General features: G+C 45.1%; 1 protein-coding gene across 3 annotated transcripts in view; it reads left to right on the top strand.

The window, feature by feature from the left end:
* The window catches only part of NME7 (NME/NM23 family member 7), a 179,194-nt gene that overhangs the window by 136,041 nt on the left and 18,841 nt on the right, over positions 1 to 24,312 (top strand). For all 3 annotated transcript variants that reach the window (XM_074999849.1, XM_074999865.1, XM_074999858.1), the window contains exon 11: positions 2,871 to 2,978. In XM_074999849.1, coding sequence (XP_074855950.1) covers positions 2,871 to 2,978 — 108 coding nt within the window. The remainder of the gene's footprint in view (positions 1 to 2,870; positions 2,979 to 24,312) is intronic.

Genomic DNA, 24,312 nt, shown 5'->3' with positions numbered 1-24,312 from the left:
TAGCCATAGCTTGAGTTCTACAGGCAATGCCCTGTGTAGAATGAGCACTTAGGAAGTATCCTCAAGATTTCACATACTTTTTTTAATGTTTAAGTTAACAACTGTCCTTGTGGGGTTCCTTTGTACTGTGCCTCCTCTAGGGGGTGCCTGATCCCACTTGTGGTCTCTTTAGAGTTACTATAGTAGAACAAAGAACTAATAAATGAAAGGGAACTGTTTTTTTGTTCCCTTGTTTGGCCATTTACTGCAAATTGCCTTCTCTCTGGACACATATGTGAACTGAAGGCACTAGGAATCTCTTTAGATTATTGATGTATTAGTATTATTGATCTTGCAAGCAGACGTTCCAGAAAGGGCTAGCTGGAGAAGGGTTGGGAGGTCTCAGGGTGCAAAAGTAAAACTAGACTCCCAAGTGTAAGTGGCAGAATGGGAGAAGGATGGATTTAGGGCACTTGGAAGAGAGGCTTGGGACGTGGAGGTAGGGGGAGGAGAGTACAGAGACGTAGGTACAGCACAACTCTGCAGGGATGTAAAAGCGAGGACAAGGAGATTGATGCTGATGAGAAAAGTCAGGGAAACTGCTGAAGGAATTCAGAGAAAGAAGGGACATGTTAGGAATTGTGGGAAAGGAAAATTATTTTTGAAGCAGTAGTTCAGATACACTGGAGAGGAGAAGGTGTGAACTGTCACATCTACCTCTGAGCTAATTCTGGCTGAAGTGCTAGCTAGCATTCTGTGGCTACAGAAACATTTGGAATGTCTTTTAAAGCTTTGGTTGAAAAGACAGCCAGCCTGGGGCTCACCCTCCAACCTTCTAGCAGCAAAATTGTTATCACTCTGCCAGCTAGGATCAGCAGACATTTCAAGCTGGGCTTCACTGAAGTACGAAGCAGATGCTGTAAACTAGCATGTGACTTTTGTTCCTGCGTCCATCTCCTGCTATTGGCAATCACAATACGTAATCTGGTTTAGGAGGTTTTCTTTTCTCTTGGACTTTGCTGATAGGTGTAGTTTGAGTTCTACATTTGGGTGGATGGTATCTCGAGTCAAGCTGATGAGGCTGTGTATGTGGGGTGGGTAGTGCACCTGCCTGAGGCTTGCAGTTGTGGGGGGAGCATGCTCTGCCCGCTCTCCCCACCCCCAAGACTTTATTAGGAGCAAAAGCTTGTAAATGCCATCGAGATGGAGATAATCTTCATCATCTGTGCAGCTCTATCTGCAACTAAATAGCATGACTATGAAGTAAACAGTAGCCCGATGCTGGCATATACGCAGCAACAATGCGTATATAATAATGCCTCTCACGAGAAAATGGTTTGGGCCAGACTCAATCCAGCCATAATTTGTCTTAATTGCCTTTCAGAGGTTAACTAAATTACTGGTACTTCTGTAATGTTAATTAATGCTGTGCTCCGGTTTCTGTCAGGTTGGGGTTTGTTGTGCGGAATGCCACCCGCCATTCAGTCAGTAGTAGGGTCAGCTTGTTATTTACCAGGCCCTTCTTAGCTGGTGGTGTTCTAAAGTCATCAAGGTGGAGGTCAAGGCAGTGGCAATCAGGTGGCTTTTCTGGGGGACTGTTCCATGTCTAAGGGATGGAATGGGAGGAAGCTCAAAGGTGTTTGCTCAGCCAACAATGCAGGATTGACTACCCGCTTATCTGCCTGTCCCACAAAAGGAACAAATCTCAACACAGTAAGGTTAATAAAACAGATAGGTACGGCTGGATGAAATTGTCAGAGGTCCATATAAGGGCTAGAAACTTGTATTTGACATGGTTGAAATGAGGTGAGGTGAGAGTGGGGACTGACATGGTCATAATGATGAGACAGGAAGATGATCTCAGCAGCAATGCTTTGAATGGGCTAGACTGAGGCAAGGTTGCAGTAGTCATCATGTGAGATGAACATCTGAATGAGCGATTTTGGAGAGGAGTGGACAGGGAGGCAAGGTTATGAAGGAAGAAAGGACAAGATGTAAATATAGCCTGAACTTTTTGATGTCTGGGGTTATGGGGCTGAATGATTGGATGATGGTGTTCATAGTGACAGACAAAAGAGGAGAAGGAGGGAAGAAGAGGCCTGACGGTGGATCAGGAGTTCTGATTTAGTGAGTAAGAGCTTGCCACATATGCACAGTAGTTCATTAGTTCAAGTGTTAGGTACTTAAGAATATATTGAGGAAGGACCTGAGTTCTGTCCCCACTTGATGGTCCCTCGTGGTTTCGTAGTGATAGACTCAAGGAACTCTGTCTATTTAAGCTTAACAAAGAGAGGGTTAAGGGGTGACTTGATTATAGTCTAGAAATTTCTGCCTGGGGCGCTGATATTTAAAAATGTGCTCTTCAGTCTAGCAGAGAAAGGAATAACATGATCTAATGTTTCAAAGTTGAAAGTAGACAAATTCTAACTAAGGAATAAGGAATATTTTTTAACAGTAAGAGTAATAATAAGGAATGAGGAATATTATTTTGTAACAGAATAATTCACCATGGGGTCATGACATGTCTCCATCATTGAGAATTTTTAATCGCGATTGTATGGTTTTTCTAAACGATCTGATCTAGGAATTATTTTTGAAGGTTTTGTAATTTGCGTTTTACAAGAGATCAGATCAGATGGCGCTTTCAGGTCTTGGAATCTATAAATTACACTATATATATGTAGTGTCACTCTTTAGTTGTCATTCTGGTTGTGGCTTTGAGCCACATAGATACATGAAGTCCAAGTTGGAATTTAACTCTTTAATTTTCATTTTTGGGTACTGTATATATATTAATCAACATACAATGAATATTTGATATGTGTTTGTATTATCCACATTGTAATAATGCTGTAAGGCTCACATGGCATTAATATTTGTATATTCAATAGGAAATAGCCCGTCACCTTCGACCTGGAACCCTGCGTGCCATCTTTGGTAAAAACAAGATACAAAATGCTGTCCACTGTACAGATCTACCAGAGGATGGACTTCTGGAGGTAAGGGCTCAGCAAATATATACACCCTTTTCCTAGTCGGGGTTTTAAAATTAGAAAATAAACTTAGCAATTTCTGGGGCTATTTAACTTGTCTCATGTGTGGAATAATAGTACTAGAATCTAGTGATAAATTAAAAATAAAGCAGCTGGTGAATTTATTACAAGAAATTAATTCAACTGCACAAGCAAGATGGAGGCAGAATTCTAATTGATAATGTTCTTAAGAACTCCCCCATGCAACTTTCTTGGGATGGTGCTAAAAATGTAGTGAACTTGTGTCCAAAGCCTGTCATCAGGACCCTCTCATTTGCTGGACCTATCCTGAAGCACGTTTAGCAAAGTGACGCATTCTTAAGGTTGCAAAAAACTCCTCTTAGTGATCAGTTTATTTTAGACACCTATGGGTAATGTTGTCAATCAGTAGGTCTAGTGGGTGATTTATGCTAATTCTCTTATTAGCGTCTGTGTTTGGCTTTTAACATTTTCATTAACATTCACTAAAAATTAAGAAGCTAGAATTAGAGAGCTCACTTCAGACCAAATACTCTTGGCAAAGTATGAAACCGAAAAAACACTACAAAACAACAAGACATATCACAAGTATAGCAGGAGAGGTAAAGCTTTTTCTCTCTATGTACATGAGAATTTTGCACTGCTTATATTCATGTAGTGAATTTCACTTTATGCAGGTAGAAGCAGAGTACTTCTTTACTAGGGCTTACACTTGGCCAGTTGACATAATTTTAAACACAATTTATTCTTGTCTACACTGATTACAAGGTCATGCTTTAACATGTTGGTTAACTTGACTCCTCAAAGTCGTTGTGATAGGGTTGGGGAAGACCACGCCCGGAGTGGGACAAGTGTGCCTTCCTTCTTTAGAGAATACCAGTGCACATGGAGCGTGCCCACTATTGTGGAAGGGGAATGATTTCCTCAGCCTTGAATGCACGGTAAACGCTCTCCTGGCTAGTGCAGGACAGGTGAGGTCCAACAAGACCTCATTTTTCAGTGAAGGTTAGCTCCAGGGGTGAGAGAACATTTTAATTTCTGGTTGATTTAATCATTCCGCTATAGAGTGGTCTTAATGATTTCAGCATCTGTCCCCTGGGAGATGAGCTGTGCTGGGGGAGGTGAAGAAATCACAAACCCCAGTCCCCATAGCTGTGTTGGCAAAACCCCCCATGCAGACACAGCTATACCAGAGGGGAGTGCATCTGATAAAGCAAGTTACAACTCTCAAAAGCTCATGCCAAAATGAAATGGTTAGTCTTTAAGATGCCACTGGACTCCTTGTTATTTTGGCATAGCTAGTGTCATTCAGGGAGGTGATGGTGGTACACCAAAGGAAAAATGCCTTCTGTTGGCATAAAAGCTTCCTCTACGTTAGGAGGCTTTGCTGGTCTAGGTACACTGGCAAAACCTGTAGTGTAGGCAAGGCCTAGAAAATTGTGCTATTTTAACTCTACCAGTATAGTTAAAATGGTGTGTATGTGTGGGCACATACATGAGTGTGGATACAGTTATACCAGCATAAATGTGCTTTTACTAGGAGAGCTCTTCCTGCCTGTGGAAAGGGGAATAACTATACTGCTGTAACTAAGGCTTGGTCTACGCTAGATAAGTAAGTCAATTTCAGATACACAATTCTAGCTTCAGCAATTGCATAGCTAGAATCGACTTATCTGCAATCGACTTACCTGGCTGTCCACACAGAGGGAGGTAAATGGGAGAGTTTCTCCCGTTGACCTCCCTTATTCCTCATGATAGCAAGGAGTACGGGGGTTGACTGCCGACCCCAGATAGGTCGATTTTATGCATCTCCACTGGGCATGCAAAATTGAACGGCAGAAGATCAACCCTGAGCTAGTTGATCTTCAGGATAATGTGGATGTGGCCTTTGTCTTGTTATAGCTGTTAGATGAATAAATATGAATCAAACCTGTAACTATACTGCTATAACTTTCAAGTATATACTACCTCTTAGACAGCAAACTAATTTATTATATAACACCAGACTGTTGTCAAATGATACCTATTGGCAGGGTGACAGTATTTCTCTATGCTGAATACAGGACACATCTTAGTCAAACAAGTCCAACAGCAATCAGAGCTGTGCGATACAAACATTCAAATTAACATCAAGTTGACTGAGCATCTGTTCAAAAGAAATATTGCATAGCTGGGGTCTTTTTATTTGCCTTCTTATCTTTATGGTTTGCCTGGGCAGAGGTGATACACATACCCATTCCTGTGTACTTCTCTCACCGCTGACTGACCTGACTCAACCGTTCCTGCCCAATGCTTTCCACCTTCAGTGACTGGCTGGGCTTCTGGCATGGATCTGTTTCTTCTGTTACTTGGCGCTATGTCTCCTCGAGACAACATATAGGGGAGATGCATGGTCACAGATTTCTGTCAGGGTTCACACTAGAACATGGCCAGCAGCAGCCTTTCAGCACTGTGCAAGAGAGAAGGGACATGAGCTGATTCCAGCTACAGGAGGGCAGAGGTGGGGTTAGGGATGATTTAGCTCATGTCTTTGCAGAGGTCATCTCTTCCCTTTTCCTGCCCTCGCCCCATCATACTCTGTAGTGGTTAGAAGCAGCTTGTCCTTTCCTGCCTGTAGAAAGGCAGATAATGCCTCCATGCTGCTGCTGGCCATGGACCTAACCCATCCACCTCTTGTTTAATGACTACAAAGTGGGCAGGAAGGGGTTAAGCGCCAAGGCTGCATTGTGCACCAGAGCCCAGGGACCCTGAGTGCAGGGTTTTCCTTGAACCTGCCCAGAGAAGTGACTCAGCAGGGAAGGGTGCTTAGGGGCCAGAGAAGCCCCACACTTCCTGGTGGCGGGACCCAGGGTAGAGGACAACGTGTGAGGAGGAAGCGAAGCACCCCTCTTCAAGGGGCTGCTGTGGTGCCTGCAGGGTTGGGGCGTGAACTAGCTGGAAATAGCTTCCTCCTCTCCACTCCAGAGCTTAGCTGAGGGGCCGAGATGCTTCCCTGTGCCAGGGTTTTGACACATACAAGACTTGGCTTCTCCTGGCCAGCATCCCAGAGGGTCTTGAGTTTTCCACGGCTGCCTGCCCAGCCAGAAGCACTGGGGGAAGGAAACAACTTGCTGGGCAGGCTGTTTGTTTGCTGAATGATCCAGGGGCTGGTTCTTTGCACAGTGCTAGGCATGGGGCAGGAGCGTGATATGGAGGAGCAGCAAGGCTGAGCAGGTGAAGGGGCACAGCAGGGAGAGAGCATGTAAAGGGCCAAAAGGTGAGCAGCAGAGGTAACATGTAACCAGCAAAGTCAGGCTAAAAATGGGCAGCTTTTCCTGACTGTCAGCCATTGACCCCCCACACCTGGTTGGTGGGTGGTAAGCAAGGATCCAGTCAGCAGTAGGAACCACAAGTACTGAAGGAAGGGGAGAGACAGTATATATGGGACAATTTGCCCCTTTTTAAGAAAAAGACCAGATGCGTGCAGGAGAGCTAAAGTATGGGACTATCCCATTAAAACCAGTGACTAGTCGTGAGAGTCTCTACAACAGTACTAATGCTCTGGACCACCCAGCCATACAACAGTGAAAATTTTATCAAGCAGAGAGTAAGCAGGGTATCCTTGCCCAAGTTCAGAAGCATTTCCATGAGCAGCAGAAAAAGAGCTTAACCCGAAGATAAACCATCCAGCGTTAACAAGCATTTCAGTATATCTCACAGACTTCCACGTATATTGTCAGACAATATGGGCCATGTTGACAGCTTTTCATGAAAGAAGTGCCCCAAAGCAGCTGGAGTGTATGAGTGAATCTGGGCTTGCTTCTCCCCAGTGAGTTTTAAGGCTGAAGTTCTATCCTCAGGCTTCTGATTGCAGGAATTCAAACACCCCTCTGTTCATGGTGTCCTCTAAATCCCACAGTGCATTCTCAGACGTAGGCATATTATTTTGTAGCATGTTTAATTCTTATTCTGAGTATGTGTTTTGCAGTCCATAATCATTTCTCTTTCCCTAAATTACTTTATCAGTTGTATATTTGAACCCACAACATGGCTTTTCACGTGCCCCTTGTTTTGCCTATGACAATTTTAGCTAAAGCTGGAGTGAAGAAGACCATCAATCAGTGCTACATTATTAATGTAATGAAACAGTTTATGCTCCATTCTGATTCCTTCACAAGCAGACATAGGTATATAAATTAATAGGGGTTTTTGGTTTCTAGAATGTGCGTGCTCCTAACTCTTCTTTTTAATGTCCATTTTGAAATTCCTACAATTGACTGAAAACTCAGCTAAGCAGAAATACAAAGAGAACCTCTGGATGGTTTTATGGTCCTGACACATGCAACCACTTTGCTTGTCATTCCTGCTGAAAGAGGAGAGGTAACACGTATTCACTTGATAGGCGGGGCAGACACCACTGGAACACTTACTGAGGATGAGATGGAGCAAGTCGGTATAAATTTCTTTGTAGCAAACCCCAAAATCTCTGTCTTTGAGCAGCACCTCTAGACATTTATTGCTTTAATAATAATAATACACCATCTTTCACCTCAAAGTGCATTATAAATTCTCTGCTATAGCTGCATTGAAATGCAGCCAAGCAAATGTTACCAAACACAAGAGAGGGGAAATTTCGATCAGTCTCAGAGGCTGATGTTACACTGATATCGCTGATATTACAAAAATGGCTGGGGTGATGTTTTTGAGGATGCTTTAGCATTTTAATAGTACAGTGGATTGAAAATACCAAATATTTTGGGCCTCAGATGATGAGAATTTCAGAGAGAGTGAAATTCTCCAGTGGGAAGATAGACTTAAGGTCCACCTATGGCTCCTCATTGCTACTTAGCGGAGCCGGCAGGATCTAGTCAGTTTCATATGGTTCAATGGAAATTGGCTTACAGTTGGCCACTGTTAAGATGCTGCAGGTGTAACTAACACGAATCATAGGTGTGCCATCCTGGATATCTGAGTAGTTGAGTGAGACTGAACTAAATTCATCACTGCTATCACTCCATTGACATATATGAAGTGATACCATAGATAAATTTGGCCCATTGTGTTCTCATGATAACATGGAACATCCCCAACCTTGGTGATGCCCAAAGAGCAGAGCAACTTGACCCTAACAGTCACTTTTCTACCTGAACCAAAGCCAGGCCTTTTTGGTATAGAATTATTTCTGCATTGTATCACAGCCTTGGGGTACTTGTTTAAAAATGAGCTCTCCAAATGCATGCCCGTCTACTCTACCTGGCTGTTTACAAAACCCTGCCCTCCATGAGCTGAGAAAGAAGTGGTATAATGATCTAGGTATGGACATAAGACAGGAACTCCTGAGGCCTTACCTGCACTATCATGAGAAGGTGACTCTAACTTTAATCGTGTGTGTTACTGATGAAAGTGGCATGCAGGGACTCAGAAGGAAGGGAGCCTACCTACACATCCCTCTAGGCTGCTGGCCCTGACCCACCTAAAGCAAGTGCTTCCAGGCCAGAGCCTACACTTGACATCCCACCCCGGCCCTTCCTGTACCCCAACCTTTGCCCCAAGTCACAGCCCAAACCCTTCTCACCCCAGCCTCTTTGTCCCACAACCCCTTCCTGCACCCCTGCCCCAGGTCATAAGAACGGCCTTCCTGGGTCAGACCAAAGGTTCATCTAGCTCAGTGTACTATTTGCTGACACTGGCCAATGCCAGGTGCTCCAGAGGGAGTTAACAGAACAGGTAATCATCAAGTGATCCCTCTCCCATCATCCATTTCCAGCCTCTGACAAACAGAGGCTAGGGACGCTCTTCCTACCCACCCTAGCTAATAAGTACTGATGGACTAAAGCCCTGGTCTTCACCACCCAACCCTCTGCAACGCCGCTCCTGCCCCCCATTCCCCATACTCTGACCCCACACACCAAACTTCTGCCCCAGATCACAGCCCAAATGCCTGTACCCCCACTCCAGGTCACAAGCCCCTCCCAGATCCTGCACCCACACCCTCCAGGTCCAAATCATCACTTGCACCCATACCCCCTCCCAGACCTTGCACCCCAATGTCCTGCCCAGGCCACAACCCCATTCTTAACCCAAACTCCGTCCCAGACCCCACCTGCTTCCTGCACCCCAATCTCCTACCCTAAGCTGCCTTCTGCAGCCAACCTCTGTCCTGGACCCCGCAGGAATGGCAGAGTGTAGCCTTTGACCACTTACCAAATACTTGGAGTGCTCTCCATCACAAATGACTGCCCATTCCTGCCTTAGGGAGGTGTGTTCATTGTATGCTGAGCAGAAGGAGGAGACTGCCGTAGGCTGTGTGAGAAAGGGGAAGAATTTTTCCACCTTGTGACCTTCTTAACTGATATTTGAGTGTTGTTTAGTGTCCATAGGATTCATTTGGGATGGTTATTCCTGATTCTACATGTTGGTTATTTTAAGCTCTCTCTGTCACTCTCTTCCCCCTCTGCCAAGTTAACAATAAGTTCTGGTTAAAGATAGGCCTGACCTGGATTTGCAGAGTGTTATTTGGGGCTGTTGTTGTTCAGCTTGTGCAGAGATAGAACATACTTCAGTCTCTTAAAAGAGAGAAGGTAGTAGGTATCTGAGGGCTGCCAGATCTCATGTCATTGAAATTGATAGCAAATCTCTCATTGACATGGATATTGCAAGTCCTGACTTAGTCCAAGGCCACTGAGGTGGAGCAGACTATGGCCTTGAGACTAGATAGCACCTCAGAATTACAAGTGTGGATCATTTTTGGCACAGAGAGAGCTGAGAGACCAACTAGGTACCAGGTGTTGCAACAAACATTATTGGAAAGTAACTTCTAGTCAAGTTTCTTAATTCTGCACATTGGTAGTAATCTGTCTGCAGGGCTGAAAAATGAGGAAGCAGCTTTAGGAAAAATCAGTTCATTGTCATTCATTCCCTGTAGTTTGACCCTGACCTCTTGTCTTTGTTTTGCATACTACTCCCCAGTTTAGCCAGTCATAAAGCAAGTCGAAGTTAATAAATAACTCTGGTGACTGAGTCAGGAAGGTGGAGATGCAGTTTAACCTGAAACATTGGCCTTAGTTAGACTCAGCACATGTTCATTCATAAAATATAACTTATGTTTTTATTTCTGATATAATTTGAATGATGGGAGTGCAGTTAAATCTATCTAGAATGCTCTTCATTTTGCTGGATGAGCCCTTAATTATTCCTTCATATATGTGTCTATATATCTTTGCATGTTTGCATTAGTATATATTTACTGGTGGTAATATACAGCAGGGAGTGGCTGAAATGATTGACCTAAAAAAAAAAAAAGACCCAATTTTGCTGTGTGTTACCTGTTTGAAGTCAAGTGGTAGCACCAATGTAACTGAGGGACCTGGGGCGCTTATGTGAAAACCAGGGAATTGTTTGACAGCTACAAAAAGCTGAAACTAATATAGTGTTTTTTCTTACAGTAATAATCTAAATTTTCATCTCAGTTTGGTCATCAAGCTTATGTGGTATACATCTTAGAGGACATTCACAGATTAGAAAAAATGCGTTTTTTAAATTAAGGTTGCTAAGCTGTATAACAAAAAACAAACAAACAAACAAACAAAAAACCCCACACATACCCAGACTATACCACTAAGAAAATGTTTAAATGTATATTTATGATCAGTTAAGGTGGCATAACTTCTACGGTTTATGCACTCTGAAAGAAATTTATTCATGCCAATAATCAAGCATTCAGAAATCTCCCACAACCCTTAATTCCACCCCCTCATGAGAAGGCAGGAGCCAATGACAAACATTTCAGGTGACTTTGAGGTGCTCACAGTTCACGACTGAGGTATTTTAGTTTGGGGTGGGAGTGAGAAGAAGAGTTCAGATCTAGATGCAGACCGGCATTGGTCTTTCCAAAAATTCAGGGGAAGTTAAGATGTGGCTTCAGGAAGGAAGTCTGGATCCTGATAATGGAGTGAGATGCAAAGCACATGCATCTCAGACTCACAGCTTGGGTCTGAGCCATCTATACCCATGGGCCGTGTCTACACTAGCCCAAATCTTCGAAATGGCCATGCAAACGACCATTTAGAAGATTACTAATGAGGTGCTGAAATCCATATTCAGCATCTCATTAGAATGCCGGCGGCCGCGGCTCTTCGAAATTGCCGCTTTTCACTACTGCACGGCTCAGCCAGGTGGGGGTCCTTTTCGAAAGCACCCCAGGGACTTCGAAATCCCCTTATTCCTAGCAGCAGATAGGAATAAGGGGCTTTCGAAGTTGGCAGGGTCCTTTCGAAAACGAACGCCGTCTGGATGCGGCAATTTCGAAGAGCTGCGGCCGCCGGCATGCTAATGAGACATTGAATATGCATTTCAGCGCCTCATTGGTAATCTTTGAAATGGCCATTTGCATGGCCATTTCAAAGATTTGGGCTAGTGTAGATGTAGCCATGGAGTAATATATTTTCAAAAACACTGAAGTCCCATTTTCAGAAATAATGTTATATGGGGCTAGATTTTCCAAGGCATTTAGCAACTAACAAATCATGTAGGTGCTTGGTGGGATTTTCAAAAGGGCCCCAGTACCTAACTCCTATTAAAGTCATGGCGAGTTAGGTGCCTAGGTGCTTTTGAAAATCCCACTAGGCATCTATTTGCTTCTTTAGGTGTGTAAATACCTTGGAAAATCTGACTCTGAGAGTCTGTCTATTACCAATGAATGTGTAACAGCAAGCTATGTCAACAATGCACGTTGACGTCTATAGTCACATTCTATCTTAAAAACACTAGCATTTTTAGTTTTGGTTCTGTAAGGGCATTCTGATTCTGCATCCTCTGCTACCACGTACTTCAGCAGAAGTCAGGGGTGCTCAGCATTTTGTTCAATTGGGCTCTTAGCTATAAAATTGCAAAGCCATTATCCAAATATACTGTGTTATCTAATATTTGTACGCAACTAAGAAACATCCTCGTACAGTCCCTCGTCAATGTTGTAAAAGGCCAGACACTGCTTTCATGTTCAATGAACCCCTACAGTTTGAGTTGTTTTGTAATTTTTAACTCTCTCTTTAAAGCTTTTGCTACAAACCAAACTCCCGCAAAATGTTTTTCCGTGAGTATCAGTGCTATGCATAATACTTTTCAATGCATAACTCTTCTCACAATATATATTTCCCAGATTCTTCACAGAGCATGGGTAAAGAAACCAGCTTTCTAAAGGAGATGGTGTAGGTGTAGATGGATAGTAGGTTTTTGAAGAGCTTAGCAATGTGGGGGCTGGGGAGGCCCTCAGGAATCTGCGTAATCATCAAGGTTTTTTTTGTTTTTATTTGAAAAACTGCTGTCCTAGACCCTCTTTTGTTTCTCACTCTGTCACCAAGCTGGTATAGGACTAGTTAACACTTTATGAACAATTTCATAAGGGATTTTTATAAAGCATATCTCTCTGGAGCTGGTTCATGTATGTCTGGGGCTATCTCCAAGGCCTTGCCATTGAGGTTCTCACATCTGTGTCAGAGCATCTCCTCACCACCGGCTCTAAACTCCAATTCATGGCATCTGAAGGGGTCCTGTCTCTTTGGATGTGACTGTGCTGGGAAAATTACCATAGTAGAGAAACTGCTAGCAAAGGTGCAGGTATATCAATGCTAAGACATGCATCAGAGCAAGTTGTCGGGGTTTGAGAAAAAGATCTCAACTTTCTGCAAAAAATTAGCTGTTGCTATTGGTTGGGTGGTTGCTATAATAAGGATGCTATTTTTTCTAGAGTGGATCTGTGGACAGGCCCATGATGGTGGTGGGAATAAGTACAGAAGTGGTCTGAATGCTTGTGGAGGAAGTTTAGGAGAACTGGGAGTGGAAGTTTCCAGTTTAACCAAGAGGAAGAGAAGTGGAACCTGTGGTGTGGCACAGCCTGTGATGTGATTAAAAGAGAGATGTTCTTATTCATCATTCACACATGCATCTGATGAAATAGGTCCTTGCCCATGAAAGCTTATGTGCCAAGACATCTGTTATTCTATAAGGTGCCACAAGGCTTCTTGTTGCTTTTGCAGATACAGACTAAACACAGCTACCCCTCTGATACTTAATTCATCATGGTGTTCCGTGCATCTCAGAGCGCTGCCATCATGCAGGACAGTATTGGGGAGAGTTCAGTAAACAACAAACAAGCATTGCCCCATTTCTCAGAATTTTGATTCTCCTGTGAGTTGGCAAGACAATCTGAAGCAGTCAGGCAGCACCTTGTTAGCGTTTGTAGGAATATTAGCTAAAGGGTGTCACGGTTCTGTGGCTCTCCATGTCTACTTTAGATTTTCAAAAATGTTCAACCTCCTTGAAGCCACCTAACATGGAATTTATGTTGGCTTCCACCACACAATCCCATTCCTCCTCTCTCCACCTCACTCACTTCGCAGATGACTCCTAAGAGAGTTAATTGTGTCTTTTCTCATTATCATCCTGCCATGTTCTGTTTGGTGCATGGGCTTCAGGATGAAGGCATGGGATTTTTCATTATCTCAAGTAAATTTTCAACCAGTATTTCAACAGAACCCCCTCAGTCTCTGTACCTCAATTCCCCATTGACCTAACCCCATCTTTACCACTTCTGCAGGAATGTAAATGACCTTCTTGAAATGGGACATCTTGATTTCATACAGTAGTTTTCCACTGAAAGTGCCATTTATTACAGTGGTTTTTTATAATTTTTAATTTCAGATAAGCCTTAATATGCCCAACAGTGGGGCTGTGTATTGACAATCCAAATAAATCTTTGCTGCTAACAAATAACCTGTCTTTCTCCTGCCACGCATCAAAGCAATAAAACTAAATGACTTGTTTAAATGACTTAGAAACAGTAAGTAACTCCATTTAGCTGTACAAATTGCTTACAATTGCTTGATAGACTTTGGGATACACAGATACAAATGATACTAAGGTTTAGGTAGCAGAAATTTAGCTAATTGGGACCCAACTTTATAAAAAGGAAGGTGCCACTTTTTCCTCTGATCGCCTCATAAGCGAAGCAGTGTCAGGCTGGACTGCTACATCTTGAATGTTCCATAGATGAGATTCATCATGGAGGTCCTGTTGTTACCCACACACAACTTTGTGTTACTCTCGTGTTCTCAGGGCACCCATCTTTACCCACTTCTTAGGCCTCAAGCATATCCCCTTATTTAGGCACTCACCTGTACTCCGTTCCCAGGGCTCAGGCAAAACCTTACATTTCTGGGCACCCACTCTTACCTTGTTCCTGGGGCGAAGTCATACGCTGTTATTTTAGTCACCCACCCTTACCCTTCCATGGACTCAGTGTGTATTCTTGCATTTTGCAGCTTAGCAGGGTCTTCCACCAGTGAAAGAGCCCTGCATTGTAGGAGCTTATTTAGCCTTTATCAACAGTCACCAAATCAAGACCCATATGCTGCACACACAGTACAGATGAAATTTTTGGTGGCCAGTCAGGATCAGATCGTCTGGGAGACAGCAGCTTCTGAATGGTGAAATTGGCAGAGTGTTGAGGACTGGCAGCTTGGGTTTGGGGCTGTGTCCCGGAGTTGGTCTCCAGGAACTTCCTTTTGGACTCTCTGTAGTGAAACTTGAATCCCGCTTAGCCTGCTTACGTTAACTGATCGTTATATTAAAAGTTTAGTAACCAATCCTAGCATGTTGTAACAAAAGTCACTAACGAATCATGCCTCACCACCCTAATTAATTTGCATATAGCAAAATTAAAGAACCAGGCAGAGATCATACAGGCGTACAGTGGAGAAGTGGGGGCCATAAAGACAAAACAATAAAGAAGTGAGGATTTCACAGCCACACTGAATGCTGTCAAACTAAGCTTTAACCATCCTACAATTTCTGTCTTTCTTTGGGGGGTAACGGCAACTATTTGCACAGGATTGCCTCCTTAATAGCCCAGTATTACAGGCTGAACCTCTCTAGTCTGGCATCCTTGTGCCCTGACCAGTGCTGAACTAGAGAATTTGCTGGGCCACAAGAGGTCAATATTGTCTGGCACATTACCAACACTTCCACTGCTTACTGGGCTCTTAGAAGATATTTAGGGGTAAATTACAGCTAAATAACAGCACAGAACACTGAGAACCAGGACTGGTGGCTGGAACCAAACTTTATGGGACCACGGGACACTTGGCCACACCCATGGTAAGTGGTTGCCTGGCTATCTAATATCATGCTGGATTATGGACGTTGCCAGATGAGAGAGTGCTGAATTAGAGATGCTCAAGCTGTGTATTGTTTTAATGTAATTTAGATGGAATGTGAGGATATGACTTCCTGCTTCCCTAATATGGCTGCAGATGAAAGGCTTAGGCCTTATAATATGGCTACAGGAAAAAGCCTTATCCTTACATTGCTGTGGGTGATCCAAAGCCAGCATTGTGCCCTTGGAGATGATACTTACACTAATAATGCAGCATGCATGTCACATTCTAGTGTCTGGTCCAATCTCTTGTTCTGCAAACCTTGGTTGCCTCACAGTGCTTTTGCTGTTGCAGCCCAGTTTGGGAGTGACTTACAACCAGTCCACCAACGTGCAGGTCACATCCCAAGAGTCTGTGTTGTATTCAGCCCTCAGTCAACAGCTCTGACACCAGCAATCTGTCTGCAGCCTCACTCAGGTTCCCAGCAGCCTTGGTCGTTACTTGCAGGGTGATGCCCACAGACTTCCAGTCTTGAATTACTACAAAACTCTGTGCCCCGAGGTGTCCAGCTCTCTCCTGGACATCTCAGCAGTACAGTCACATTTCTTTATTCCTCTAAAGCAGTGGTGTCTCCAGCCTTGTTAATTTAAGCTCAAGGTCACTTTTTGAATTTAAGTGCAATCAGGGTTCTACCTCACACCCAAACAGCATGGCCCTACCTCCTTCTGCACCCCTTCTCTGAGGCCTCACCTTGCTCTCTCCTTCCCCTCTCCCACCACCCCTCCTCACTTTCACCAGGCTGGGGTAGAGAGTTGGGGTGTAGGGAGTTGCAGGTTCTGGTCTTTGGCCAAAGGGGTTTGGAGTATGTGGGGGTGGGGTGCTAGGCTGAACCTGGAGCAGGAAGTTTGGGGTGCAGGAGTGGTTTCAGGGTACAGGCTCTGGGAGGGGGTTTGAGTGCAGTGGGTGGCTGAAGGCTGGGTCAGGGTTTCACGATACAGCCTCCAGTCAGGCATCACTTACCTCAGAGAGCTCCCAGGCGGTGGGTCAGTGGAGTTGTGGCAGGCTCACCCCTGCCTGGCCTTATGCCACTCTCAAAAGCAGTTGGCATGTCCAGCAGCAGCTCTGGGCTGGGAGGGGCAGGTGGTTCCATGTGCTGACTCCCATCCGCAGACACTTCCCCAACAGATCCCACTGACCATGGTTCTGTGTTCCTGGCCAACAGGAGCTGCAGCGGCAGTGCCTACATTCAAGGGCAGTGTGTGGAAACCCAGTGCAGGGTCAGGCCAGGAGGAAGTCTTCCTTAGCCTCACTGTACTACCAGCTTGCTAGTGGCTGATCTCCCGATTTGGCTGCAGAAATTTAGGAGATTAAGCCAGCTTCTAGGAGATTTCTGGCCAGTTTACCGCACATGTATGGGGAAAAAACGAGAGGGAATGAATTTTGCAATGTGCGCCAATATTGAGGTAATGCGCAGGTGTGTGCCACCTGTACAAACCAAAAACCTATACACGCACGCACGCACGCGTGACAGGTTAGGCATTTTAGAATTCACTACTCGAAGAATTAAATTTAAGCATAAGAGAGAAATACAAATTATGAAATGCACAGACCAGTCAAAAACCTAAAACTGCACACTTGGAAAGAAGTAAAAGTAGTAGTAACATCAACAACAGAAATGTGTGTGGAATCAAGTGGTGAGTGTGAAAGACTGTTTGCATGATTGAGAGAGAGACACAGAGTGAGAGAGTGACAGAGATTCATATTCCTCCTGTAATATACTAGGCACATCCCACCATCCTGAGCCCTGTTGTGTGTCTCCCCCATTACTACCCTCCCCTCTTGAAATGGCACTTGATAGCCTCCCCGACAAGCTAGTCAGGATCACCTGTCAGATGTTCCAGGATCTACCAATAGATCCTGATCTACTGGGTGGTGTCCACTGCTCTAAATACACTCCTGCAAAAAAATCACTGTGGTGAATACATCCTTCCCTTTAAGTACTGCACAGAGTTAATTTGTAGCAAAATAAAACATAGGTTAAGTGATAAGTGAAAGGAACAAAGTGAAGGTGAAGGTTTTGTTCAGCATGGTTTCTCTCACCAGTCATTCTTCTTCCCAGCCATGTCTGACTTTCCTTTGGTCAGGACTTCCCACAAACATACAAGGTGCTGGCTTCCTTCCTTGTCTGCCTTGTGTCCAAGCTGATCCAGACATGCTGACCTCCAACCACCTTGTGAGCATTAATGGTTCTTTTCACTGCATATGTAAATTGTTGTCTCTGATCAACCTTTCCTGATATGTATTCGAGACTTAGACAGACCTGTTTACAAACTTTCATGGATATGCTTGGCTTAAACACATTTTTGTTATATTTCTGATATATATTAATAACGCTTAGTACCCATCACATGCATATGCCACACAAGAGTGTGATCAGTTAGCTATTACTTTTCAAACGATATCTTACAAGGAGTATTTTGTACAAAGCTAATTAGAGAAGTGTTACTACAGGGGTATGTAGTGTCATAATGGTTTTGGAGCTGTTGTGTAGCTGAAGATTGTGTCAGTGATTCATGTTGTTGTTTAACTGAACTTTTGACATACCGCGGCCAATCTGTGATGCAGAGTTGTCAGATGGAGTCTGGGGAGACACACGTTGTGCTTTCTCATAGAACCAGTGTGAAGTCTCTTCCTTGTTCTCTCTCTTGTGCCTCTTGATCTAAAACGACTCATTCAGAGTAGTGGGGTGTGGTTGCTCTTTGAGTGTGGAAAAAACCTAATGCTTCCCATTTGGTGCCATTCAATGGCAATTTACATGAGGGGAGCTGGGCTTAATGCAGTGTCATGGTGAATGCCAACTTGAAATTGCAGCGTGACTTTTTCTTCCTGTCTTAAACCATCGCACAGAGATTGTGCTGTGCTGTCACATTCCACCGCGGAGGAGGTTGATTTTAGTGATGGAGGAGTCAATCCCTGTGTGTGGTTTATGTAACAGTCTGGGATGGAAGACCTTATATGAGCATAAAACATTACTTGCTTGTTTTATTATTATTATTTCTTCATGCTATTTGGCAGCAATACACTAGCAATAGTTAAGTAGTAAAACTAGAGTATTTTATTAAAAGATACAAATGTTCACAGTAATCTTTTGATTCATCATACCATACATGACGAACACACTAATAAAGTATGTGAATGAATAACTCTGGAAAGCCAGCAGAGGCTCAAAAGAGTACATTTTCTTGGTGTGAAATTTCAGTGTGTCACATTCTGAACAAAGGTCTCCTGCACTGTTTGTAACATATTAACTTCTCTGGCATGCAAGTAGCATCTAGCCTTTGAGAACTAACTCTTACTATTCACAAGGTGTTGCAATTTGTACAATATTCCACAGCAGAAGCGCAGAATGTGGCAATGAACCTTTCAGTAAGGGTGTTACATTCCTACAACATTTTCTCACCAGAGTGTTTAAATTGTTAATAAAGAAGCCATTGTTTCCCAAGCATATGGCAATTTCACAATGAAGTCGTTTTACCTGCACTGAGCTGCATAATCCATAATAAGATTGTTTGAATAGTCTCAAATGAAAAGGGGAAAATATTTTGAACTTTTCATGAACACAATAGGCATTTTGAGATCCTGAATTTTGCACTCATTAATATAAATTAATTTTCAGAGAGAGACTTGTGAGATGATAAAGATTGTGATTTAAGTTTGCTACCACTCTGACATTTGGATACCTGCTATCCAAGAGTGCGTGAGTAGAAACGAATGAATCTGGAATGCAGGAAAATCTTTTGTATTTGGTGGTGATCATGCCCATGTTCACTAGCACTGGACTTTTGTTTGGGAATGTTTCCTGATGCTGTGTTACATCGCCCGTAACAAGAGGTAGCTCAGTACAAAGAATGCGGAGAACTTTTTGCATATAAAAAGAAATTGAAAAGAAAATAATATGCCTGATGTAGCTATATTATATACAGATCAGCCACCCTCATTGTGTTCTGTGTTTGTGCACCACCTAGCAGAGTAGTTCTGTTGTTCCATTGATGCTTCATCTTTCCTCCATAAAGCCTTGCTGCCTGCCTTCAAACATGGTGAGTGAAAGAGTTATGCCTGCTCTAGACTGACCTAACAGTCATGCTGACACTGTGTTTAAACAGTATTTAGAAACAGTTCAGCTAACATGCTTTCACTGTCAGGGAAGATGAGGCCCATATGCCACTTATTCTGTCAAGTGTGGGTATTTGTAAGCACTCGTGGAGAGAAGTTAACAAGCTGGGAGTGGATCAGATGAGCTCTGTTCATTTCACCTTATCCCATAGGTTATCTCTATCATTGGTTCTCAACCAGGAGTACATGTACCCCTGAGGGTTCAAGACATCTTCTGGGGCATATCAGCTCTAGATATTTGCCTAGCTTTATAGTAGGCTACATAAAAAGCTCTGGTGACATCAGCACAAACTAAAATGCCATGCAAACAATGACCTGTTTATATTACTCTGTATACCACACACTGGCATGTAAGTACAATATTTATATTTCAATTGATTTGTTTTTTGTTTTATTAAAAATGAGAAAATAAACAAATTTTCAGTTTTGGTGTGTTGTGACACTTTTTATTGTTACTTCTGATTTTGTAAGCAAGTAGTTTTTAAGTGGAAATGAAGTTTGTGGTACACAAGACGTAAGACTCCTGAAAGGAGGGTAGTAATCTGGAAATATTGAAAACCACATGTCTACCTGTTAAGTGGGTTTTTGACACACACACAGAGAGAGAGACTATGATGAGCTATAGAATTATTTTATTTTTGATATTCTGACACTTCTCAATGGCCTGTCTAGCCTGCTTTTTTGGCCTGACTTCTGTCTCAGATTCCTTCTGAAACAGTGGGCATATTCTCATAGGACAGCTAGCCCCTCCTTGCTGTTCATATTGCCACAACTACACTTCTATTTTTAGCTCACAAGTTATATCCAAACAAATGTGAGTCTGTCTACTAGAGCTGGAAATTACACCTGGTAGCATCAGTGTAAATGTACCTGTGCTGTATAGAGCCTTGTGATTGCTAAGCTGTTTTCTGTCCACTTATGCACATTTAGGAAGACACTGAATTATTATCAAAACAAAAAAGCAGTAAAGTAGCACTTTAAAGAGGAACAAAGTAATTTATTAGGTGAGTTTTCGTGGGACAGACCCACTTCTTCAGACCATAGCCAGACCAGAACAGACTCAATATTAAAGGCATAGAGAACCAAATATTAAATATCGAGTCTGTTCTGGTCTGGCTATGGTCTGAAGAAGTGGGTCTGTCCCATGAAAGCTCACTTAATAAATTACTTCGTTAGTCTTTAAAGTGCTACTTTACTGCTTTTTTGTTTTGATAGTATATAGACTAGCATGGCTCTCGCTCTGTTACTGAATTATTACTATTCACTTGTCTAAATAGCATCCTTCTCAGAGCGACCCTAAGCAAATTATTAAGTACACCTGTATTGTGTAGAGCCTCCTCTTTCTTGTCAAACTCCATTGACTTCATTGGAGTTACTCCTAATGTACACTGGTGTGCTTGAATTAGGTAAATAAGTTTTCATGTATGTAAATCTGTACATATCATACAAAACATGATGTTAACATGGATTGAAGCTTGTTGACATTCACATCCATTCCAAGCTAGCACAGTCACCCCAAATGCAGGAAGTCCTGAGCTAAGTTTCTTTCACAGACTTTAGAAATCACTTCCCTTGTCATGCATAATGCTTCACCCTAGGCAGGCCCTACAGTGTTAGGTTCTGCACAAACACAGAACACAAGGAGGGTGTCTGAGCTGAAAAGCTCGCAATCTAGGAGCCTTGAATGAATTCCTAGCCTCAGAAAAATCACTAGGAATTTTGCCATTTACATCAGCAAGAACAGGAGTTCATATCTTGATTCTGATAATACATATGCTAAACGAGCGTAGGGTAGATGCACTTTATAAATCAAAAGAAGTTATTTCCATGTGTGTGTGCACACCTGTTATGCAAACCTCCTCATCGATTTTAAGCAGAGCTAATTGAATGATTACTACAGGCAACTGCCATTGACTTGTGGGACTTAGGGCAAATCTCACCATTTTACTGTGTGTTGGTTTCCCCATCTGCTAATGTAAATAGTGGTGATAAAAGAGCCATTTCAAAGGCACGTGAAAGTCATAAGACTTAATTATATTGTTTGAAGATACTTTGATTGCCAAAATTGTGTAAAATAATCATATAGTAGAAGATAGCTTGGGCTGAAGTAGGCTAGGACAGTATAAACCAGTGATTTTTTTGTCACAAAAGGGGAGCCGTACTCAGCCAGCTACTTGCACCACACCTCCCAATCCCCTGTCCCCCAGCTGGGGCTGCTGGTGGGGCTCCCTGGTCGGGGGGAACATTGATTTATTGTGGTGGAGGTGCCGGTACTTAGCACTGGCATGTACTGCCACAAAAAAAGCACTGTTGTAAACACTCAACATTTCTGAATAAACTCCTTGAAAGAGGAGGTCATTTCCAGTGTGTAAAACGTTACCTTTGTCTTGTGTGTGAAGTGACTTTTGTTGCACTGCCAACTGTAGTATATGTGGTCTCCTAGTAGGACCTTTTGGCTAGGTGAGTTACTTTGCTTCTGTGCCGTGCCGCATAGAGAGAGTTTGTTAGCTGTACATCTCCCAGTATATTTATTTGCCTCTTGAACCATGTCTACACAACTGCTGTAAGTTGACCTCAGGTGTGCAACTCCAGTTACACACTTAAGTTGAGTTACAGTAGGGACAGGGATGGGTGCATGAGAGAAACTCTCCTGGTGACTCATCTGACGCTTCTTGTCAGGGGGTGAAGACAGGGGTCAACCGGAGAGCAAACTGTGAATTACTTGGCAGGTTTTCACTGGACCTATTAAATCAACTGCTGGTGGGTCAGTCTCAGAGCCACAGTGGCAGCTGTAGTGTAGATGCAACCTGACAGTAGTAATCATTTTAGCTTCCAGTGGGTGTGATCTCATCTTATTGCCCTTCACTAGCTTCTTCCTTCTCAGGTTCTTCGATATAGCTCTTCACCAGTTACAACAAACAATATGCAAATCCCTAAATCACTGGTACAGTGACTGCACTCTGAGCAGATGTTAGCAGTTGCACTTTCCTTTGCTCCTGTAGTTTACTCCTGTGAGCTGCACAGTTAAGCCGCATCTACACGTGCACGCTACTTCGAAGTAGCGGCACTAACTTCGAAATAGCGCCCATCGCGGCTACACGCGTCGGGCGCTATTTCGAAGTTAACTTCGACGTTAGGCGGCGAGACGTCGAAGTCGCTAACCCCATGAGGGGATAGGAATAGCGCCCTACTTCGACGTTCAACGTCGAAGTAGGGACTGTGTAGTCGTTGTGCGTCCCGCAACGTCGAAATTGCCGGGTCCTCCATGGCGGCCATCAGCTGAGGGGTTGAGAGACGCTCTCTCCAGCCCCTCAGCTCACTGGTGGCCGCATGGAGCGGCCCCTTAAAGGTCCCCTCCCCCTCCCTTCCTGTGCAGGAAGCTGAGGGATTGTGCAGGCGGCAGCCTACACATGCGGCCAGCCTGCACCTCCCTCAGCCCCCCACCCAGCTGCGATGGCTGCCCGGCAGCCCCCCCCAGCGCCCCCAGGGGACCCCCCCCAAGGGGAGCCAGGGCTCACAGCCCAGCCAGAAGGGCAGCCAGGCTGGGAAGCGGCAGCGGGGCCCCTCCTGGGCGGAGGCCGAGCTGCGGGACCTGCTGGGGCTCTGGAGCGAGGAGGAGGTGCTCCAGGTAATGGGGAGCAAGAGGCGGAACGTGGATGCGTTCGCTCGGCTGGCCGACGGCCTGGCTGCCCGGGGTCACCCTGCCCGCACTCCTGACCACATCAGGAGTAAGGTGAAGGAGCTGCGGCAGGGTTACTCCCGGGCCCGGGATGCGGCTGGCCGATCTGGGGCCGCCCCTGTCACTTGCCCCTTTTACAGGGAGCTCAGGGACATCCTGGGCCCCCGGCACACCTCCTCCCCTCCGGCCACCCTTGACACCTCGGCCGACGAGCCCCAGCAGGCCCTGCAGATGGAGTCCGCCCCGGAGACAAGCCCCGCACCCCGGGGGCCCCCCCCGGAGGCCACCCCCAGGACATCGCGGGAGGAGGAGGAGGAGGAGGGGGGGGGGAGCTCCTCCTCTGCAGAATCCAGCCTGCAGATCCTCCTCCTGCCATCCCGGAGCAGCAGCAGGGCCTCCGCCCCCCAGGGATCTCCGGACCGTGGGAGCAGACCAACAGGTAGGTACCCCCCTCTGGTGCACACCCCGGGCTTGAGGGGCGGGGGGTAATAGATATGTGTCCAGGGCCCTCCACATGCTCACATGGCCATGGCCCCAAGGACAGCAGGGCCATGGCCCTCACAGCACTGCATCAGCCCCTGCCCGCCCCCCACCACGCACGACAGTGCCATGCCCCATCCCCGGGGCAGGGGGGAGCAGAACCTCGAGGGGCCCCCGGGAGGAGGGGGTGGGACACCCCGCAGCAGCAGCAGCAGCAGCAGCAGCATGTGATGGAGTTGGGGGAGTGCAAAAGGGAGACTCAGGCTACATATGGAGCAACAAGAGCCGAATAGCTCCCAGGGGCAAAGGTGGATCCTGGGGCTACAGCTGGCAGGTGAAACCTCTGCCCTGAACAAAGAGGAGGGAGGAGCCGAGCTGGCTTGGAATCGGGGGGCGAGGGCTAGGGGAAGGGAGAGCTGGAAGGCAGCCAGCCTGAGGAGGGGGAAAGCTGCATCCCAGAGGGGCATCCCTTGGGGTCTTCTCCCCACAACGGGTTGGAAGGACTGTCTCTTCCGACAGCTGGTGCTGTCACTCCTGGGAGAAACTGGGCATCTGTGGCCCAAGAAACCTCTCCTGCTGTCAGACCCTGCGGAGTGAAGTGAGAGTTGCTCCCACCAGGGGACGGGGTGCAGGGCAGGGGGACCCCTGAACCCCATCCATCACAGCAGCATCTCCCGGGGACGGGGATGGGGAACCTGCAGCACAGGGCTGGGGGGACAAAGGCCACGGCTCAGGGCCCACACTAACGCCTGTCTCCATTCTTCTCCCCCCCCCTCCTCTCCTGTGTCCCGCACCTGCACCATCAGAAGGACCGGAAGAGAGCGCCGGCGAGGCCTCAGTTGTCCCAGAGAGCCCTCCG

The sequence above is a fragment of the Carettochelys insculpta genome, chromosome 1 (genome assembly GCF_033958435.1).
Source record: "Carettochelys insculpta isolate YL-2023 chromosome 1, ASM3395843v1, whole genome shotgun sequence".
Taxonomy (NCBI): Eukaryota; Metazoa; Chordata; order Testudines; family Carettochelyidae; genus Carettochelys; species Carettochelys insculpta.
Note: the sequence above shows the minus strand (reverse complement) of the source record. Positions and strands in the feature narration are given on the sequence as shown.